Raw genomic sequence first — 20,996 nt, 5'->3', positions numbered from 1 at the left:
AATTTTTTCTCTGCTTGCTTTAGATCCTTTGTCAATGTACAAAAAGAGATTTAATTAGAAAATTTAAGAAAAATGTGTAGAATTATTTTACGTAGTTTCAGTGCCTCATGGCCCCAAACTGGGGAAATTTCTGTATTCACTGTTAACCATCTATAAATGGTTATGACAGATGAAGTGAGTAAGAGGAAGTTTACATGGCTTGTGAGGCAGGAGAAGATGTCACCATGGTTCTGCTTTTTATTTGACTTTTCTTTCCTCTATATGTATATACTATGACAGCACATAAACAGGAGGATGAGAAGGATCTACAGAGATACGGGGGCAGGAAAAGAGCTGGGGCTGGGCAAGAAATCATACGATGGCGAACAGCTGTGAAAGTGATAGCAGTAGAGAAATGCAAGGAAAGGAGGCAGAAAAAACATCCTGTCAGCAAGAAAGAAAATTTTTAAAATTTCTTCAGGCTAAAGAAATCTAAGTTTTGCAGAATTTCATCTTGCTTCTTAGTCTCAGGTTCCCTGTGATTTCCCCTGAGCTTATGTTCTATACGTGCCTTTTGCCACTGACCACAGTGAGAATACTTTGCTGCTTTGTTAGAGGTGGGTCCAGCAGCACATTTTGCAACGTGTTCTTTGTTTACTGCGTGTGTGTTACAGTGCAACTTAACCCTTCTTTTACTGAGCATTTAGAGGCCTATAGCCTCCTGACCTGTCTGATCTAAAATAAACTAACATAGTAGGTCTCAAAAAAGTCTTACAAACTTGACAGCAGATGGCACATGGTTTTTGTTTAGCCCTGCATATACTATCTTGGTGGGTGGTAACTGCCTTAGGACAAAATCAGCATCCCACCAGTCACCATCTGGGATGGCAGATGATATGTGGGACTGTCATGAATAAGCATTCTTATGTTTGTAAATGTCCGAAGGAAGATGCCGCTTGTTAGTGCAGCAGTTGGTATGCAGTCAACACTGTGAGAAGCTCACTTTATGCAGTAATCAGCAAAAGCTAAATTGTATGCTTTGGGCCCATCTCTGTAATATGGGTGGGTCTGAGGTGACTGTTCCATATTCTGTTCATTTTGATGGTGAACTAGAATGGCCTTTATTTTGGCTGACTTTAATCATTGTTGGTGCTTATGTGATAAAAATAATTTTTAATAATGTTTCCTAAGTACTGTGTCAGAGATGATGTTCAGGTGTCCCATATCAGATCTGATGCTGATAATGAGCACAATTGCGTGCTATGAAATATGACCTTACTTTGACAGTGTAGTCTGAGTTGGTAGGTGATGGGAGGGGACGATGTGGACGTAAAGGTGTAAAATGACTTAAAAGAACACAACACAGTTTTGTTGCATATGGAGAAGTAGGAATGTGCATCTCCTGGCCCTTGTCTACTCCCATTTCCCCTTTTCCCGGGTGGGGGATGGACAGACAGAAGTGTGAACCATTGGGATACCAACAGGCCACTTCCCTCATCCTCTTTGTCTCTGTATGCACTAAACCTCTCTTCTGCACATACATGCTTTGGGAAATACTATTTAGACTAGTTTTCTTTGAGTTGGAAGGGTCGCTTGTCATTCACGTGACAGGTTCTTTACTTAGAGTATTTTAGTATCTTAGATTATAGGTGGTCCTATAGGAAGCTCTGGGTTACATCAAATATAATCATCTCTAAAAGGAAAAAAAATCTGTGCATCTATCATGCAATTAAATTTATGCTGCATTTAAGGCATGCGTTTTGGTTTGTGTTAAAGCATGTTTTGGTCACCCTGAGCTGGTCTATGTATCTGCTAAAATGGGTACAAAGTAACAGTTTCATGAAATGGCATCTGCTTTAGTGGTTCAAATAGCTGACATTACCATTCTTTTTGTCTGTACCTTCAGGATACTTGGTGCAGAATGATCTATAAGAGTGTGGGGCTTAAAATATTTATACAGTTTAGTGCTCTTGGAATTACTACTGGTTCTTTGGGGTAGGGGGGGATATACTATCTGAGTCTCTTCAAGTCTTTTTGCTTCTTAAGTGTGAAATGCAAATAGTATACTAATTTTGTACAAATGAGTAATAAGAGGGAAGAAAACCAAACAACAACCCAGGTAAATTGAAGTACTACATTTCAGTTTAAAATTAAAATATAAAAGTTAGAGATATCTCCAAGAGCTTATCAAACTTAAATTAATCCAATAGTGTGGTTGCACTGGCTGGAATGCGAAGAAACGAGGAGGGTTTGTTTGTCAAATTTGTATGAGCAAATGCATTCACTAACAGGCTCTTCGTTGAGGTGAGAGCAGAGTGCATCGCCTGCAGCATGGAAGCACACACGTGCTATATCTGTATCAGGGTGTGAACTGTTAGCAGAAACAGTGAAAGGCTGCTTCATTCTTTCTGAATGGAAGTGTGTATTTTAATGTGGAATAAGATAGGTATTCAGAATGGTTTTTGCAGGCAGCAGTCGCTTAAAGCTTGAGGTGACTGGCAGCTCAAGTTTAGCAGAGGCCTGTGCAAGTCTGTGGGATGGTGGAATTGGGGAGTGACCGTATTTTTGCCTCCACTAGAGGCTTCTCTGAGTTCAGTATCAGCACAAAATATGCTTAGCTGCGGTTCCTTTAAACAAAGGAAAAGGAAAGTGAAGGGTTACATACAGGACAGTGCTAGTTTTAACCTGGTCCATTTTACGGATGACTTCAAACTAGGTGATTTGCCTGTTCCTCTAGTCTGTCACTACTAGTTGAATAATTCCCTTATAATTTAATCATAAATCTTATAAGTAGTTAAAAAGCCAAAACATGTATTACTTCCATTTGCCTTTGTACTAGAAGGCAATATTGCTCTCAATATTTTTCTGTTCCAAAAGAAAATCAGTAGTTTGCATGGACATTGACAGCTTCTTACGGATTACTAGTCTGGGACCATCTTTTTAGTAGCATATTAGGATTGATGTTCACTGATCATGCTTGCAGTTTTGAGCAGGATTTCCTCTTAGAATTCTAAGTGCTGTCAAGCAAGCCGATATGTCTCTGTCTCGTGCTGTTTCTGAATGTAGCTTGTTCTTTGTTCATCCGCAGGTATTCTTTTTGCACAGTCTTCAAAAGTCTTGCTCTTGTGTCCAAGAGCCCCTTTGCAGCATTACAAGGCTTTATCCTGAATTAATGGTTTCCAGTACAACTTATATTCAGCTCCTCGCATTGTCAGACTTCAGCTAAATGAACAAGAAGGCTGTACTTTGCCTGTCTTTCTGTTGTGGCTTCCTTTTACGCTCAGGTGAATTCTCGATATTTTCAAGAAAGGTGGGAAATTATTTTTGCTTCCTGAGACCAAAGCTTTATGTACTCCTTAAACGTGATTATGCTCAAGCAAGATAAAGCAGCTATCCCATACAAATACCCTGCTCCCATTATCAGTGGGTTGTGATCTTTATTCATATAAGTTCATGCCTAAAACTTTCTCTTATAATTAAAATAGATGCTTTACTAGAAGTACCTCACATCTTGTACCAGTTTTCCAGTTAGTTGAAAGCCATTTGCTTTACAGTGGGCATTAAGTTATCTTATAAACATAAAAAGTCAAATGTTTTGGGTTGGAAGGGACCTTTACAGGTCATCTATTCCAACCTCTGCCCCTGCAGGAGCAGGAACATCTTTAACCAGATCAGGTTGCTTGGAGCCCCACCCAACCTGGCCCTGAATATCTCCAGGGATGGAGCCTCCATTACCTCCCTGGGCAACCTCTTCCATTGTTTCACCACTCTAATTGTAAAAAAACTTCTTTCTCCATCCAGTCTACCCTCTTTGAGTTTGAAATCATTACTCCTTGTCCTGTCACAGCAAGCCTTCCTAAAAAGTCTGTCTCCATCTTTCCTACAGGCCCCCTCTAAGTACTGACAGGATGCTATAAAGTCTTCCTGCAGCCTTCTCCAGGCTGAACAACCCCAACTCTCTCAGCCTGTCCTTATAGCAGAGATGCTGCAGCCCTCTGATCATTTTTGTGTCTGTCCTCTGGACCAGATCCACCAGGTCTATGTCCTCCCTGTGCTGAGGACTCCAGAGCTGGACACAGTACTCCAAGTGAGGTCTCACCAGAGCCAAGTAGTGGCAGAATCACCTCCCTTGACATGCTAGTGATGCTTCTTTTGCTGCAGCCCAGGATATGGTTGGCTTTCTGGCCTGCAAGCACCTGTTGTTGGCTCATGTCCAGCTTTTCATCCATTGGTACCCCAAATTCCTTCTCTGCAGGGTTGCTCTCAATCACATCATCCCCCACATCATGTTTTAAGACATGACTCTAAAACATAATTTTGTCTTTTTAAAAAAACCCTAATTTTTTGCAGTCCTTTTATTGTTGAAGGCAGGTTCAAACCATATACTATACATAATTTTCCTTTTATAAGTTTGGTTTCAGCACTTCTGAGTTATAAAATCTGGTGGAGATGCATCTAATTAGATTGTTGTTGTTCATTGAAGATTTTTTTTTTAAATGGAGGAATACAAGAGTAATCCTTTGATTGAAAAGAATGTTTGGATACAATACTTTGAAAGGTGCAAGTAAAACCCAAATCTAGCAACTTTGTAGAAGGCTAGAGATTTAAAAAAAGTTTTAGAAAATTATCTTAGAGACAATATAATTGAATTTATTTTATTAAATTGGTAATTGATAAGATTCTGAAAATGGGCAATATTGGGACTACACTTAATTAAACTCACTTTGTTCATTTATTCTTGAAAAAAATTCAGCTTTTTAAAATTTTAATCTACTTTTTGAGGTATTGCTATTCTCATGTTTAACCTTTTAAAAGCATTCTGCCTATTTTTTTAATTATTATTATGTTTTACTGGCTCTTTGGCATTTTAGCACGTGAAATGGTTTAATCCTGGCTTTGTTAAACAAAGAACTCATTTAAGTCTGTCTATATTTTTGTGGTTTTTTTTCCTCATTCCTGGATGTATATTTGGGGTTTAGGTCTTTGATAGAAAACTACAGTCCTGGATGAAATCAGCTGTAAATATGACCCGATACTGACAATCAGTGATGTTTGGTATGTCGTGGACCCCTTTTTGCCTATGAGGACACAAAACCACAAAGACTGGACTGTATGGTACCCAGCTGAATGTGCTGCAGATGACACAACAGAGGTGGCAGTGGAGTGATCAGGAATTTTGTGTGGGTTTATGCAACAGATGTGTTGGTGGAGAAAGCTAAGGGAGTTGAGTAGCTATTTTCAAAGCAAACCTGTTGCAGATTTGCGATAGTCTCTCAGACTTAGGTACATGGAAGGAGGGGATAGGAGTCTGAGATGACATACACAACCATGCATAGGGCACTTTGGGCTTCTAGTATTTTTTCTATTAAACAATTAGATAAGAGTACCCAAAGCAGAGTGCAAGTTAACTGAAGTTAAGTAATGGCTTAATGACAGATTCCCCAGCTGCAGGCACCAACTTGTCAATAGGTTAATTAAGGAAAAGCATGTTACAATAATGCTCAAACTGTTTCTTTTAGAGCATAATCCAAGATAGCTGGACTCCAAACTTGATTAACTTTCTTGGCAGCAGTCAGATATGTTATGTCAGGTCAGGATATAGCTCTTTAGCAAAATAATTCAATGTGTAAATCTATTTTTGTTAAGGTTAAGCATGCCAGAAATCTGTAAGTACAGGGGCTGAAGAGGAAAGGATGAACCTTGTAATTAGAGCTGGCTACAAACACAGGCACATGCAATCGCAGCCTGTGATAATCTAAGTCAAGGGTGATTTTAGCTGAGCTCACAGACTAGTACAGTAGATCTGATTTTAGGTTTCCGTAATGTGGATAATTTCAAGGCTAGTAGAACAAAGCAAAATACTGGCTACTTGAATGTTTTCAGTTTTATGAATTACCTTGTGCTGAACAGCAAATGTTTGTTTTGCAGCAACCATCTGTTTTTGTAGTTTCAAGAGAGTCTCGTTCAAATGTTAAATATTCTAAAAATGTGTTAGTGAAGAGGCTGTCAGCCATTTGTCATACCACACCATTGAAAACTTTTCATGCACAGGAATAGCAAGCTGACTTCCTATTCCTCTTCACGTTGAATAAACCAGTGTCAAAATACAGGCTTAAAAATTACATTGCCTGGTTTGGTCAGTGTGCCATGATGAACTGATTCTTTATCTGTCACAAAGAATAAAAATGTATTTACTTTTCTGAACCATCCAGTTTTTACTGTGACTTTAAATTGAAACATTTTGAGTGCTTCACCAGCAGAGATGGAAGAAATGAGGAAGAATCGATCAATATGTGCATGGATGGATAATAAATAGTTTGACGGGTGGAAATGTTGAGGAATATGATGCCTCCTTGAGGAATTTCAGAACAAGGCAAAATTAAACATGGCAGTTCCCTGTTTTGATATGTACTGAAAGTAAAGGGAACACATCTTCTGAAAGGAGATGGTCCCTTAAACATATGGGGGATTTTTCAAGGTTGGCTTCAAAATAGTCTCTAGTGCTTTTTTAACACTGTAGGATACTGTGCACCAGGCACTACACATATGTTGTTCACCACAGTATCCCAATAGAACTTGTTGCCCAGATGGTGCAAACCATATGCCTCTCAATAGTTTATCTATGTTTGGGAAATACTGTCTAAAAATATAAGAAAGGTCCTAAGACTCTGCAAAAGCAGCTCTAGGGAGTTTCTTTTATGTAATGCTCTGGAGCATTATTTAAAAGCTCCCCCCCCACACCCCCAGGCTTTCTTTTTTCTTCCCCCCCCCCCCCCCTTTTCTTTTCTGTGTGTTGTAGCAGAGATGAGAAATTATGGAATCATACTTGTTCCAGTGCAAGACCACAGCTCTTAAGGCATGCATGCAGACTTCACTGGTCCATCTGCATAGTTTTCCCCATAGGGGAGCTGCTTAAAAAGGTACAGCACAAGGCACAGTCTTGGGTCTCTTTTTTTTTCCCCTCAGTTGTCTGAATGAAACTTTTTGGAAATGTTACAATATAGAAAGCCAGTTAACTTTTGTATTTGTTCCTGTGTCTTCAGTAATTCATTTGACTATTTCCAAAGGCTAAAAGGAGAAAATTGTTTTGCCCATACTTAAGTTGTTAAAACACTTTTTCTGTTTTGCTTACCTGGCACAGATCCACAGAGGGATGGCAGTCTAATTACATTTCCAGCATAACTGTTCTTTGAAGTATCAAGTAATTAGGAATGGGCATTGCAAAACTTTAGACTGGCACTCATGAAAAGAATGCTTCATGTAACCATCACTAATTCATTAGGATAACCAAAACTTATTTCCTTTGAGTACAGATTTGCACATTCTCACCTACAGCACTGTACTATATATAATACTTCTTAACCTAGCTCTTCTGAAAGTACAAGTCTGTATAAAGTAAATTAGCTAAATTGAAAGGCTAATTGCCTAAAGCTTCAAGTACAAAGGATGTCCATGCTTAGATTTCTTCACCAGTTGCAAGAGGCCAAGAAGATGTGGTTTCAGAAATCCTAACAGGGTATCTTATGACACCTACGAATTTTAATGTGGTGTCATAAATCACTAATTTATTCTTGCTCCAGTATTGCTTGCAGAATCTATTTCAATAGATCACAGTTCTGTGTACTGGGTGGAAACACAACAGAAGGACAACTTGTTTAGTCTGTTAACAGCTATATCAAATACCTAAAAAGCTCTTAACACTTGCATTCCTTCCTCTTATGATTTTGATCAAAGTAAAAATGAGTATATTAGGTTTGAAGCAGAACTTACTTTTGCAAGAGAAAGAAGCAGACAGTCAACTACCTGTGAAAGACGTATATGTAAGGCAGTCCCTTTATGACTTAGATATTTCTGTATCATATAATCTGGATGTTTCCTAACATACTTGAACATGCTGTTTTTTCTCTGCTTTTTTCCCCGTTTTCACATTCTCACTTTTCAGTTTTTAACTGGGTCTCATCCTCTTAAGTCATTGAGTAAACAGATCTACAGTGATACAGCACTACCTTTGTAATGTGTGTGTCACTCCAGTGTGATTCACAGAATCATGTCCTTTTTGTATGGGATGTTTTAATTTGTGGATATTGTTATGTATCAGCCATTGCTGAGACTTGGCTCGTATTGTGCTGTATCAAAGTTAAAAAGAAATAGGAACTCACAGGATTAATCTATTGTATTTCCCTCATGTGATAATTTCTATCCTTTCTCCATTTTAATGAACTCATGCTCTTGCTTTTAGTCTTAAAGCTGAGTACTTCACAATCCTATCTATAATGCTTACTCTTCACAATCCCATCTATAATACTTAATCTAAATGATTTGTTTGATTTTGCAGAATATAATGATGGTGTAACTTCTCTTTATTCTCAGTTCACTTCACTGTAGTCTCAAGTAGCTGCTTCTGTTATGTGATAATGTGATTGAGCTATGTGTAAGCCTGAGGGACAAAACGGCCCCATTTCATAACTGACTCCTGGTGAGTGAGAATACGTACCATCCAGAACTCCTTAAAAATCTATCTGCATTGAAAAGGTCTTTTTGAAGGAAAAAGGCATTTGCAGGTGGTCACTTGCATGAATTTGAGTGGCTAGGAAATGTAGGGAATAGGAAGAATGCTCAAGTTTTTTCATTTGTGGAGGTTTTTAAATTGCAGTTTAATGTGTGTATGTTTCTTTCATAAGTGTAAAGCATTCAGATAGCCTTCTAAAGAAGGCTCTTACAAAATACATCTGCGTTCATATTGATATTCTTACACTGACTCAATCCAGAATTGTACTTGTTCTGAATATTCTGCAGTCAGGACATTTAAGAAGATATTTTTAAAGGTGTGCTTTTCCAACCCAGACTTTAAAGAAGAAAGAAAGGAGACACAATTTTAAAGACAAATAGAACCTTTCATGTAATAACCTTTCTATTTTTTTGAACAAACACACCACAAAAAGTGATCAGTTGTGGTAAAAGTTGTGTTACCTGTGTGAAAGATGTACATACTGTAAAATCTTGGTGGATGTTTGCCATCAATATTTTCTTCTTAAACACTTTAGAAGGGATTAGACAAGGTTTTTAAAATACAGATGATTTGCCACACCAAATGTTCAGGTCTCTGAAATCCCAGGAAAGTGAGGACTGTAACTTCTGCATGGGAGCAGACAGACTTCTGAAGGCTAGGGTGGTTTGGTTTCTGGGTGAAAGTATAGGTCCTCTCTAGGGTTGAACCGGTCAGAGTGTGCTGCTGTTTGCCCTTCTAAAATTAAGGTTTAAGATGCTCAGTGTAGGTATATTTTTCGTAAGTGCCTTGCATCTGCTGCTTGCAGCAGTTTTTGGGAGGTCAGTGCTGCTTAGAATCAGGTCACCTTTTATTTAGATGCAGAGCTTTAGGCAATCAGGGTTATTTTAAAATTTCAGCTTGTGGTTTTTAATTCTTAAATTAGTAGCAAGAAATTGCTTTGAGGATTCATTTGTTCTGTATTAATGCAGCTAAGACTGTACTCTAGTAAAACAAAGTAAAAATTCTGTTTGTTTGACAAAAGTGAAATTTGAACAGTGGTTCATTTTTGTTTGTCTGAAGGTTAATTTCTTTCTAGGCTGGCAGCTGGGATGCTGCCTTCGGGTGTAGGTGCAGTGTTTGAGTCCTTGCTATGCTCGGTTGTTTTTTCTGGTGTGCCCACATTAAAAACATTTTTGGTCACATCAAGACTACAGTTCTGAGGCAAGCATTCTGATTTTCCCTGTTAAACTTACTTTGGTTCGTATTTCAGCAGTCTGTAAGACTTCATCCACTGAAAGGTTTTTTTATCTTTGAATGCAAGTAAACCAAAATGTGCAGTCCAGGAGCATATGTATCTCATGCTGCAGTGAGAATGGAATAAAGCAGTACCAGGCTGATGTTTTCCAAAATAAGCCCCCTTTGAAAGCTTCTGTTGCTGCTGCAGGTTACTCAGCAGTAGCTGTCTGCTCCATCAGTCTGCCCTCTGGACCACGCAACTTTCTAGTACAGGTATTTGCCTCTGCTGCTTTTAATGTATCCAAACCAATGGAGTTTTATTAAGATCTTATAGATTATTGAAATAATTACTGATTTGTATTTTGATTTTTTGCTTTCTGTAAATCAAACTTATTCGTTTTCTGACAAGCCAGGATTTTTAATATAAGATTAAAAATCTTATTAAATAATTATGGGTTTATGTTTATAGCATGTAAACCCAATGTAATATAAAAATACTTTTGTTTCAAAACCTTTACAACAGAAAACAAAAACTACAACAGCACTGTGGAAGTAAAAATATACAGAAAACAAAGGGAGTAGAGGAAGTTGTATATGGTTTAAAAAATACATTGAAAAGTAACAAATACCAAAGCTCTAAGCCGATTAAATTTTCAGATGAAAATGTCATCTAAGCTAGCTGAGTTGAGGATCTTGGTTGCTTGCCTTGAAATATGATACTTACACTTAAATGATTTAGTGTGACAGTGTCTAGCCTAGGTTTTCAGGATCATTACTATTTTGCTTTTAAAAGCAGTTACGTACCTGACCCTACAGTTATTTCTAATAATTATTTTTATGTTTAACATTTGTTGTGATGTATATCTTGATACATTTGTTTGTATTTTTTATTTGATGAAAGAACTGTCAGTTATATGAAACAAATATAAGACTATGACTATGGACTCTTTAGAATACTTGATCAGGGAATCATGCTTGAGGAGGAATTTGTACAAATAGTAAAATTTTAAGCATGAGCTAGAGTTTAGGAATGTGGTGAAATACTCCATCCCACCACATAAATGACACTGATCTATTTCTGAAGTTGTTTCTATTTACATACCTATGCCAAAGAAGCAAACATATGTTCTCCTGGCACTATACACATATACTTCTGTGGATAATGAAAGGATTATTCTGGTATTATTACTATTCTGTGTGTGTGGAGGTGTGGTCTTTCTCATTCCTCCTGTCTAGCAGAGTAGTAGGTGTGTGCAAAGATCTGTGTTGCTCTGATTCCCAGGCTGAAAAAGTGACCTTGCAGTTGAAGCATCGTTGCTTCTGAGAGAAGCTGCACCCTTGTCAGGAAAGAGCAGTTCTGCTCAGCTCCCTGAGCAAGGCTTTAGCTGATTCAGAATATTTGGGTGGTGGTGGTAAAGAATAAAGTGTTAAAAGCAAGTTATTTCGCCAAGAAAATAGAAATATTTCTTTTTGAGTTGATCTAGACACTTCTTCCCCTTATAAAGAGCCCTCCCACTGCTTTCTCTACTGGTTTAACAGCATATCTTAAAACTCTCACCTACACACTTCTCCCCCAGATATGTAAAACTGTATTTCTGCATTTGGTTAATTTATCTTAAGGTCTTTATTCTCTAGGGACAGGTGTGTATTTGAGGCTCTTAGATTGTTGTCCAGGGACTGTTATTTACTGTGTATTTGTGTAGCTCCCACAAGACTAACTTCTAGCTGGTATTTCTCTGTATAATAGTTTCAATTGTGAAGGCCCTAACAGACTACTATATACAACTTCTTAATACTTGTTTGAAGGCTGCAGATTTGGGTGTATATGAAAGTGTAAAGCGATCTTCATTAGTCTCACTTGAACAGTCTACTCTCTTCCAGCGTTTCAGTAATATCTCTTGTCAGCATCCTTTTTGTTGAATAATTGTATTTGGGGCAGTGGATACTGCTATAGGTATTGGAAAGTGAAAAGATCTGGAACCAGTGTTTAGTGAGGTGAAGGAAATGTATTTGAAAGTAATCTTAACCTCTGCTAGAGATGCAATAATAAACCTGCTTTAAAATAGAGAGCTTGCAGAACAAAATAATGAGTTGTAGTGAGTTATTGTTGTGTGCAGACTATGATATATGGTCAACTTATTATGTTTGAGCTCTGTGGTGTCACATATGTGTGTATTCTCTATTAAGCAACACCTCTGCAATGTGGAACCTTATTTGTTGGAACTGCTCTTTGGCTCCTGTTGTATTACATTTTTTAAAAAAAAATGCTGATTTGGTGGCAAGCATTATTAGTTGGCTCCTAGTAACAATATCGTCTGTTTCCTTTGTAGCTATGAAGCATCCATTAAGTCCTGACCACGTCTTTGAAGATGGGATTATGAATCAACCAGCTGTTCTACGGTGCTTTGAAGAAAAAGGACTGAGGAACGACAGACAGGACTATCAATTAAGCAAAGAAAAAAAGAAGATACTGTTTTCTTTCTGTGAAGTCTGCAATATACAGTTGAACTCTGCAGCACAAGCTCAAGTTCATTACAATGGGAAGTCTCACCTGAAAAGAGTGAAGCAGCTAAATAATGGAAAACTCCCTACAAGTACAGCTCCTGGCACTTTGTTTGCAAGTACAAGCACAGGTAGATGATTTGTATGAGATGCTCAAGAGATATGAGGAGGCTTTTAAGCTCTATCTTCCCCACCCAACATAACCATTAAACTTCATATAGATTAATACTAGAGATTAATATTTTGTCATGTTCTGAATTACTGGTGCATTTGTTTTCCTGCAAAGTCAACTTGTATCAAGGCAGTATTGCATTAATGCATGCTTAATGGCTTAAGCCATTTGTTGGGCCTTGTGTAGTTGAGGTATGATCTATTTAAAACTAGCTGTTGAGAGCTTAAATAGCCATGTATTCTGTGATCTGCTTTTGTTACCAAAACAAAGTTCTGGAAGGATGCTACAGGTACGGGAGTAACTTTTAAAAGAAATGAAGTGGTGTGACACCGACAGCTAGAATTTACAGGCCTGGCCCTTTCATTGTTTCTACTTTCAGTGGTCCAGATTCTGTTCTCAGTCAAGTGAGAAGTGATTTGAAATAACACTTACTTACTGGGCAAAACAAAGGTCCCAAAAACTTGGGCAAAATGCATTTAACATGCATAGTGCAAAGGTACAAAGCCCATAATGTGCTTTTTTGTTGAGGTTGTTTTTTTTTTTTTAATTCAGTATTAGACTCATAGCTATTCTGAGAAAAAATGTAGTAATTCCTTACTTCTCTAAACATATAAGAGAATGAACATATGGAACACATGATTCAGCCTTCATGTGGTTGTAAGGGTAGGGAAGTTGTGACTCTCGTCTTTTTTTAAGGGGTCCTGGTACGGCATATGATCCCTTTCCCTTCATGTTCATAGTTTCAGGATTTTTCTGAAGGATTATCCTTTTCCTGTGATATTCCAGCAGCATAGAGGAAAATGTGTTTGAGCATTTTGAAGATGCTTCTCTTACTGATAGTCAAAATAGAGACCTTCTTACTTTCCATTAATTTTGTTAAAGAAAATTCAGGGCGCTTTGACATTCTGTAGAATACAAAGAGGCTAAAATTTGTCTTAAAACATATTCTCTATATCTCAAGCAAGTATAGCAGGTCATCCTTTCTTCTTACGAGAGAAATAAAATGCTGCCGTTTTATGGAATTATTGTCCAGAATAAGCAAAGTTTGCTGCTTAGTAACACTTGTTACTCATGAAGTAACATAATTATTCATGAAAACGGTTGTATTAATTTTACTAGAGAAATTTCTTATTAACCACATGAGGGGGTTCACTTGGAGGTTTTTTGTTAACTGAATTTGACTTTTTTTGAAGGCTGCAGTATTCTGCATGGTCCTAAAGACTAAATTCCCATTGAATAACACTTCATTACTTAATTTTGTGCATTCTTAAAATAACTTAGTGTCTATGAGACATTCTATCTTAATCTAAATAGCTCTGTATGTTGATAGAAAACATTTGAAATATTTTCACTGTGGTTTTTATAGCTTTTTGTTAGCTGGACCCCTGCACCTGATGTCTTTGCAATCATTCCTGGGGATCACAGCTGATGCTGTGAATATTTTACATTTGCTGGAACAGATGCTTTGGCATTAGTGTATAGCTTAGAACTTAAAATTCATGTTGTGTTGTGTGCTTTGTTCACCGATCTCTATCTTAGATTATATCGTAGTTATTTATGAGTTGTGCTGGTCTATCCAGTGCATGTTGCAATAGGCATTCTGTTTCATAGCTGAAGGATGTTGATTTTGTGACATTTAAAAGAAACAAATGCCTTGCATAGACAGTTTATTATTATTATTATTATTGCATAGACAATTTGATATACTGCTTAAGAGCCAGTAGGAGAACAAGATTTACTAAAATGTAGCTCTCAAAGAACACTTTCCAAAAAATAAGTAGAAATTAATTTTCTTTTAAATTGATATTATCGAAGCTCAGTTTTAATCCATGTTGTCGGAAGTGTTATAACCGCTTGTAATGGGAATTTGCCTTTCCCATTCCTTGACTAACACTGTAAATCAAATTAATTGTGTGGATGGTAAGTGAACAACTATATTCATCTCATCTCACTAGTGAACAGACTTTATTCCACATGTGGAGGAAGCAAATAGCCCTTCTCATACTTCATTGTTATAACTATATCCCCTTCTGACGAACCAGGTAGCAAACAGTTCAGCACACCTTAGGAAGCTTTCTGCAAAGGTTCCTGCTAATCTGTGGTTGGAATTTTCCTCTGCCTTCATCAGATGAATGAGGAAATAATAATAATAATGTTGAAAAGTAAGGTGACTGTAAAATATACATGACTGTAAATATTCATTGACAGTACAGAAATCAGGATTACTGACCTGTCAAAACTATCTTGATTGTGTGACAAAACTGATCTGTGCACCATCACTCACTGGGTAGACTCTCTTCCAAATGGGGATGAACACAAAAGAATCCCGAGACACATTTTCATATTCTTCCTCTTCAGAGGTCCCCTCTGTGATAGGTGGCTTCAGGTTGTTATAAAAGCATCCTTTTAATTGATGACTTTCACTGTGTTTTGTGACTATAACATCAATTTGTTGCTTAGAACTTTACTAAAAATTTTGCTAAGATTTGGTAACTGTGGAATTCCAGATCTTGGCAGTGAGGAGGCTTATACGTTTAAGGTCTAAATAGAGATAACTTTAGAGTTTCTTCTTTATATTTAGAGTGAGGATACAAGTGCCACAGAATTTCAGGAAGTATTTAGCAACACATTTTTCTAAAAAGCCCACTCTGTTTTTATAGACCCTTGTTTATTTTGTCTTTCCACCCTATTACTGAAAGCTAGAAGATATTTTGCAAGTGTAACTTCGCCTGCAATTTCAGTTAATTCACAGCAAATAAAATTGTGGATAAAATAAAGTTTACATCTGCTTTTCTTTGTATTGACCAAATCACGACACTAACTGACTATATTAGAAAGCTTTGGTGATTTGATCCATCTATTGAACTCCTATTTCTTTAGGCTGATGATAAAAATTGTGTTTGTGAAGAAAACAGTATTCTACTGGAAAAGTAGGTTGCACGTGATGTTAGAGCCTTTACTGTTGCTTGCGTTAGTGGTTGTCCACTGCCATTTAGAATCATAGAATAGTTTGGGTTGGAAGGGACCTTAAAGGTCATCCAGTTCCATCCCCCTGCCATGGGCAGGGACATCCCGCTAAATCAGGCTGCCCAAGGCCCATCCAACCTGGCCTTGAACACCTCCAGGGATGATGGAGCATCCACAACCTGTGCCAGCGCCTCACCACCGTCATAGTAAAGATCTGTACCTATCCTGCCTTACTGCAGATCAGGCTGAAGTTTGTCAGCGATACCATTGCTGAGGGCCGCCCCTGCATACCTGATGTATGACTGTTCTTCTGCCAGAAGGAAATAAATGAAGTTTTGGGAAAATAAGAAAGTGTGTGTTTACTTCTGCAGCTTGAATTGGAAACTATTTCAGCGAATTCCTATAGAGGGAAAAAGAAAGGGTAGTTTCTTGCCGTGTTGGGAGAGCTTTTTGGAGTGGGCTTGTTAAAAGCTTTCCAGCAGCTTGTCTTGCGAGAGCCCGCAGCGGTGATAGCCACGGTCACAGCTACTCGGGAGACCCGAAATCCCACCCGCCGCCCCACAAACAAGGGCTGAGGTCTTTTCCACCCTATGATTGAAATCTAGACGTTATTCTGCAAGTGTAACTTTGCCTGCAATTTCAGGCAAATTTCCTCCAAAGCGGGAGGAACCGGGTTTTGAGGTGATTTGGGTGATTTGAGGCAGCTCCCTTCCTTTTCTGCTGACAGAGAGCTGAGGCGCTCGGCAGGGAGGCGGCTGCGGGGCCACCAGGTGGGGCTGCAGCCCGGGCCATGGAGCAGCCCTTCTGCTGCTCCCGTGTCCGCGCTCGGTGCTGCCTCCCCAGTGCCATCAGAAGCCTTTTTTTATTGAGTAACTCATCCCTAGGGCTGACAGCGAGTTTTGTGTGTGAGCAGTTTTGTCATAGCTTCAGTATATTCAGAGATGACACCGATTTTTCTCCACAAATTCTCTTTACTCCTTCGCAGAGGTGGTATCTCCGGGTGAATCCCCGATTCCCTCTCCTTTGCCCCCATGCTGACATGGGAATGGTTGGTGTAGTTTTAGGAGTGAGTACTAGGAATAACTAGCAAAGACCAGATTTTACAGATCCCTGGACATGGGTTGAGCAATTTCATTTTTTTGTTAAAGAAAGTGCCCAAATTCTAGAAGCGTGCAAAGCAGAATCACTTTTCCCCGGTTCCTCGGCTGTTTTAAACAGCAGATGTGCTTTAGGGTCCGGATGGCGCTCACTAATGCTTATTTGAAGACCTTTCTGTAGGTTTGGCTGAAAGTGAGACTGGGACATCAGTGCTCTGACCGTGTATTCTGGTAGCAGCTCTGCCTTTTTGCTCGTTAAATCTCTGACTTGCAGGACAGTTTTGGAAGTGCTGTGGGATCCTATGCTGTGACACTTTGCAGAGAACATTCCTGCAAGTTATTGTGTTCCCCTGAGATATTGAGGAAATAATCACAGGATTTCTCGAGAGATTCTCAACACACAGTTGTGTGGCTCACAGCAATGACAGCCAGAGATTTGTTAAGCTAGCAAAATAAATACTTAAATTACTATATTTCTGTTATGTTCATGACTTAAATCAGGCTCCAGAAAGGGCCTGGGAATGCTAATGCAAGAGAGAAGGTAAAGCAGCGATCTCGGATGTGGGAGGACAACAAAGCAGTATGGAGGAGTTGGGTTTTTCTCACTTCTGGCAGTAGAGATTAGAACTGCTTTGCCTCCTTGATCGATGCCATATTAAGTTGGATCTAGGCATCCTTTCAAGTTAATGGAGGGAAGGAGGCATACAATTAAAATGCTCAGAATTATCCTTCAAAGGACCCATGGACTGTATAGATAACTTGCATATTAGCTTTACAAATTAAATTTCCCGAGTTAGAAAGTGTGAATAGTGTCTTCAGCCATGTGAAGTGAAAAGGATCTTCTTAAATATCTAGTTTAGATTAGTAATTGGTTTTCTAAGCATTTGACTTTTTCTTTCTCTTAAAAAAAGTAAAACTGACTATTGGTAGACATTAAGAAATTATTTTGAAAATATTCCAGATAGCTGTAAACGCAAATGTCAGTCTTCGGCCTTGTGAGGAAGGCTTACTTTTTTATTATTAATAATGAAACTGGAAAGAAAATGCCTTGCCAAGTGACTAGCTCAATGCAGGGTTAAATTATGGTCTGTTACAACAGAGTGAAACTGCTGTGAATTACTCTAATTTCAGTGGAGCTTTTCCTTGGTTTTTAATTGCCAGAAGAATCTGATCCTAAATAGAGGTCTTTGCAACTGTTTTTGACTGGGCAAACACTACCTTTCTGACAGGTAGCCTCGTTGCCATCTAAAACTACTTTGTGCCAACTTAATGGAGAAAGGAACTTTAAGCCTCTTGATCTAGGTCCTCAAATTCCTTATCAATATTTGTCTTCATTTTTCTAAAAAAAAAAAAAAAAGAACGAAGATAATCTGATTTTTATTACAGAAGATCTTTATGAATTATTCTGCCAAGTACTCGGAGGAATGCTAAGCAGCAACCAAAAGTATCTTGAAAAAGTGAGCTCAATCCTACCAAATGTGTGCATGCACAGCTATCAAATCCATGTGTAAGTCTGTAGAGAAGAGGAAGGTAGTAGAAAGCACTGTGAGTTTACTTTCTCTTGCGTAATGCCAGAACTGTTTTTAGACTTGTAGAAGATCAATATTGGTTTTGCCTTCCATGTCTTCTGCCTGCAGCCCAGCCTTTTGGAAAGCAGCTGGAAGAAGAATGCTGCTGTGGGGGCACAAAGTAGGGTGCAGCCTGAGAGCTTCCGACCTCAGCCCTCAGTATGAAAGGGAGGTTGCTCCTCACTTTGCTGTCCTATTCTGGGTAAAATCTGTTTTATTTATTTGGAAAATATTATTCTTTTGCTGAAAAACAAAGCTGTCACCTTCCTCCAATATAATAATAATGAAAATAATTATGTTCTTGTAATGTAACATAGATTAGTGAGCTGGTGAGAAACTATTAGTATTTCCCATCTCACTACAGTGGTCTTTGGAACAACACTGCATTTGGTAGATGTTTCCACATTCTTTCCACCACTTGAGTGTCCTACACAACTTTTTTAAGAAATATGTAATGTTCCATGATTTAACATTTTTCTTAAAATATGAAATGTATTTATGATATGAGATTAATATCTACTACTCTGAAATTAAGGGAATTTATTTTATTGTTTTGGTGCACTTGCTACTCTTTACAAAATGATGATGATGATGACACTTAATATCAAGGGACAGAAGTGACATTAAGGATGATTTCTTATTATGGGTACAAACTGTACCCATATTGTACAAACTGTACCCATAATACTTTGTTCTGAATTTGAGTAGCAGCAGTGAAAGTATTCATAAAACTTATAAAGATAGTAAGTAGATGGTGTGTACCCTTTGCCACTATTTTGCATAAATATATTCTTGTGTTAAAATTCTCTATAAAATTCCTTCTTGGGGAGTTTAACCTTTCTTCAGGGACAGTTATGCTGTGATAAAATACCAGCATTGACAACATCAGATAATCAGATGATCTGGAGTCTAGGACCAAACATACAACTGCTCATCAGCCATGATTTTAAGCTGAGAATGGTTGCAGGAGCGGTGATGACACAACTTCTGCTCAGGTTGGGGGTCTACCTCGTCATTTAAACAGCCCAGGCAGTGGCCTGGAGAGCTGCAGAAATCAGCTGAGTCTGTGCTGCTGCAAGGATTTCTTCACCCTCTCTTTGAAGGATGCAATCCACAGCTTACAGGTGTAAACAGCTGAGGTGAAAAAGGATCTATAAATGCAGTCACCATTTTCATTCATTGTGCATCTGCAACAGTTATTTCTTTATTAAAATGACTGAAAAAATAAAATAATAAATTCAGATTTGTTTATTATTTTTACCTTGCAGAAGCAAATGAGATACTCTGTCTGTACAGTGAGTATCCTCATCTGGGATCAGATTCTGCCAACATTTCTTTCATAGTTGTCTGATGACACAGTAGTATATTTGGATAACAGTACAGGTATTATAATAAAAACTCTGGTGTCTTTCTATTTCTTTGTGAACTTAATCTAATTGTTATTACATTTGACTTATGCTGTGTATCTCTGTGGGTGTGAGTATACACAGCAACACATGCCCTCTTGCCTTTTTTGGGAAAGAAAACATATGCAGTACCTGAAAGGGCAAAAAAATGTACATAGTGGGAGGTCTGTGTGGGAGTAGGAAGAGCATGAATTTAATAAACCATGGAGATTTTTCATAGTAAGTAATTAAAAATTATCGTTGTTTTGGAAAGATGAAGGCATTAGTCATGTAATGTTATGATTTTAGTCGTTGATCCTTTTTTTGTACAAATATTTAATCTGCTGGACTGTACAGGTCTTTGGGTTAGTATTCTAAAATTTTTCATGCAAATATGCTTCTCTAATAAATATCCTATTTGTTTATGTATAATAGTCTTTGTATGTTATGTGGTTAAAAAGTACTTATTTTTTCATTTACATAACTTTAAAGAATCAAATTTAGAAAAGCTGTAAGGAATCGTTAATTTTTATTGCTGGATTTTTTTCCAGTAACGAACCTCATCACAATACAGGCTACTGATTCTCCTCTGTCTCATGTTCATTGTAGAAAAGACAGAGCTATTTTTAACATTTACACAGTCGAGATAGATTGTTCTTCGTTCTCTGTGGTTTGGAGCTGAATCTGTAGAGCCCTTCATAATCGTATCCTTTTATTTTAATGGTTTGTTTGAATTTGATCACTGTAGCTGATTCCGTGCTTTGATAATGAAGGCTTGGGTTGCCTGTTTCTCAGCATAAATTCGCCTCAGACTTCTACTTTGACAGTGCTCTGTGTTTCGGTACGCATGAAGATACAGAACTGAAATTGCTTTGCTTTCTTTACAAATGACTCAGAGTGTGCTTGTCCTTCCCTAAAATGTTGCCAGCGTGTGAAGGATTTTCAATGAGCAATGCACTAAGCCAGCATCTGGGAAGGTTGGAGGCTGCACTGGTATAACAGTGTACTGTCACACAGATGATCAGGGCTGGAGCCAAGTCTCTCTAGCACCGTGGATCATATTGGTCACATACTGGAAGTTTTGTTTATGTAACTTGGTTGCTGTTTAAGCTGCTTAAATAGTATTGCCATAATGTGGAGCGGACTTCCCAGTAGAGGTGAGCATGATTTTTATTATTAAACTTCTCTGAATTGCTTTGTTTGATACGATATGAAGTGTGGATGCTTACATGTTTGGCATTATTTCTGTGTGCATGTAATTTGTATTTTAGTTATTCGGTTAAAAGAATAAGAAAAATGGTAAGGCATACAATGCATATTTTTCTTCTCATCTTATTTAGAGTTACTTTTAATACTGAAATATGTGGCAAGCTCCTTTTCCTTGCTTGCTGTTTGCAGGGGGCATCTTTCTAGTAGGTGACTTCCTATGCATTTTAAATGTTTTTGGAGCATGTCAGTAATGCTGTATTATAGAAAGAAGCTAATTAGTAGTGTGACTAAATATCTCTCACCAGAGCTTGCTTTCTGGCTTGTTAAATCTCAAATTATAGTTATAAGGATATGTGAAACATGAGAGCTGTCAGATTCTCCAGATAAACTAAG

General features: G+C 38.0%; 1 protein-coding gene across 7 annotated transcripts in view; it reads left to right on the top strand.

Moving 5' to 3' along the window:
• ZNF385B (zinc finger protein 385B) overlaps positions 1-20,996 on the top strand; it is a 170,031-nt gene that overhangs the window by 22,142 nt on the left and 126,893 nt on the right. For 4 of the 7 annotated variants that reach the window (XM_054070076.1, XM_054070074.1, XM_054070077.1 and 1 more), the window contains one exon: positions 12,034-12,336. In XM_054070076.1, coding sequence (XP_053926051.1) covers positions 12,036-12,336 — 301 coding nt within the window. In that variant the 5' untranslated portion in view covers positions 12,034-12,035. Of the gene's footprint in view, positions 1-12,033; positions 12,337-20,257; positions 20,552-20,996 lie in introns of those variants that run through there. The other 3 variants (XM_054070080.1, XM_054070079.1, XM_054070083.1) reach the window with 2 other exon arrangements.

Source organism: Cuculus canorus, chromosome 6 (assembly GCF_017976375.1).
Source record: "Cuculus canorus isolate bCucCan1 chromosome 6, bCucCan1.pri, whole genome shotgun sequence".
NCBI classification, from domain to species: domain Eukaryota; kingdom Metazoa; phylum Chordata; class Aves; order Cuculiformes; family Cuculidae; genus Cuculus; species Cuculus canorus.
Note: the sequence above shows the minus strand (reverse complement) of the source record. Positions and strands in the feature narration are given on the sequence as shown.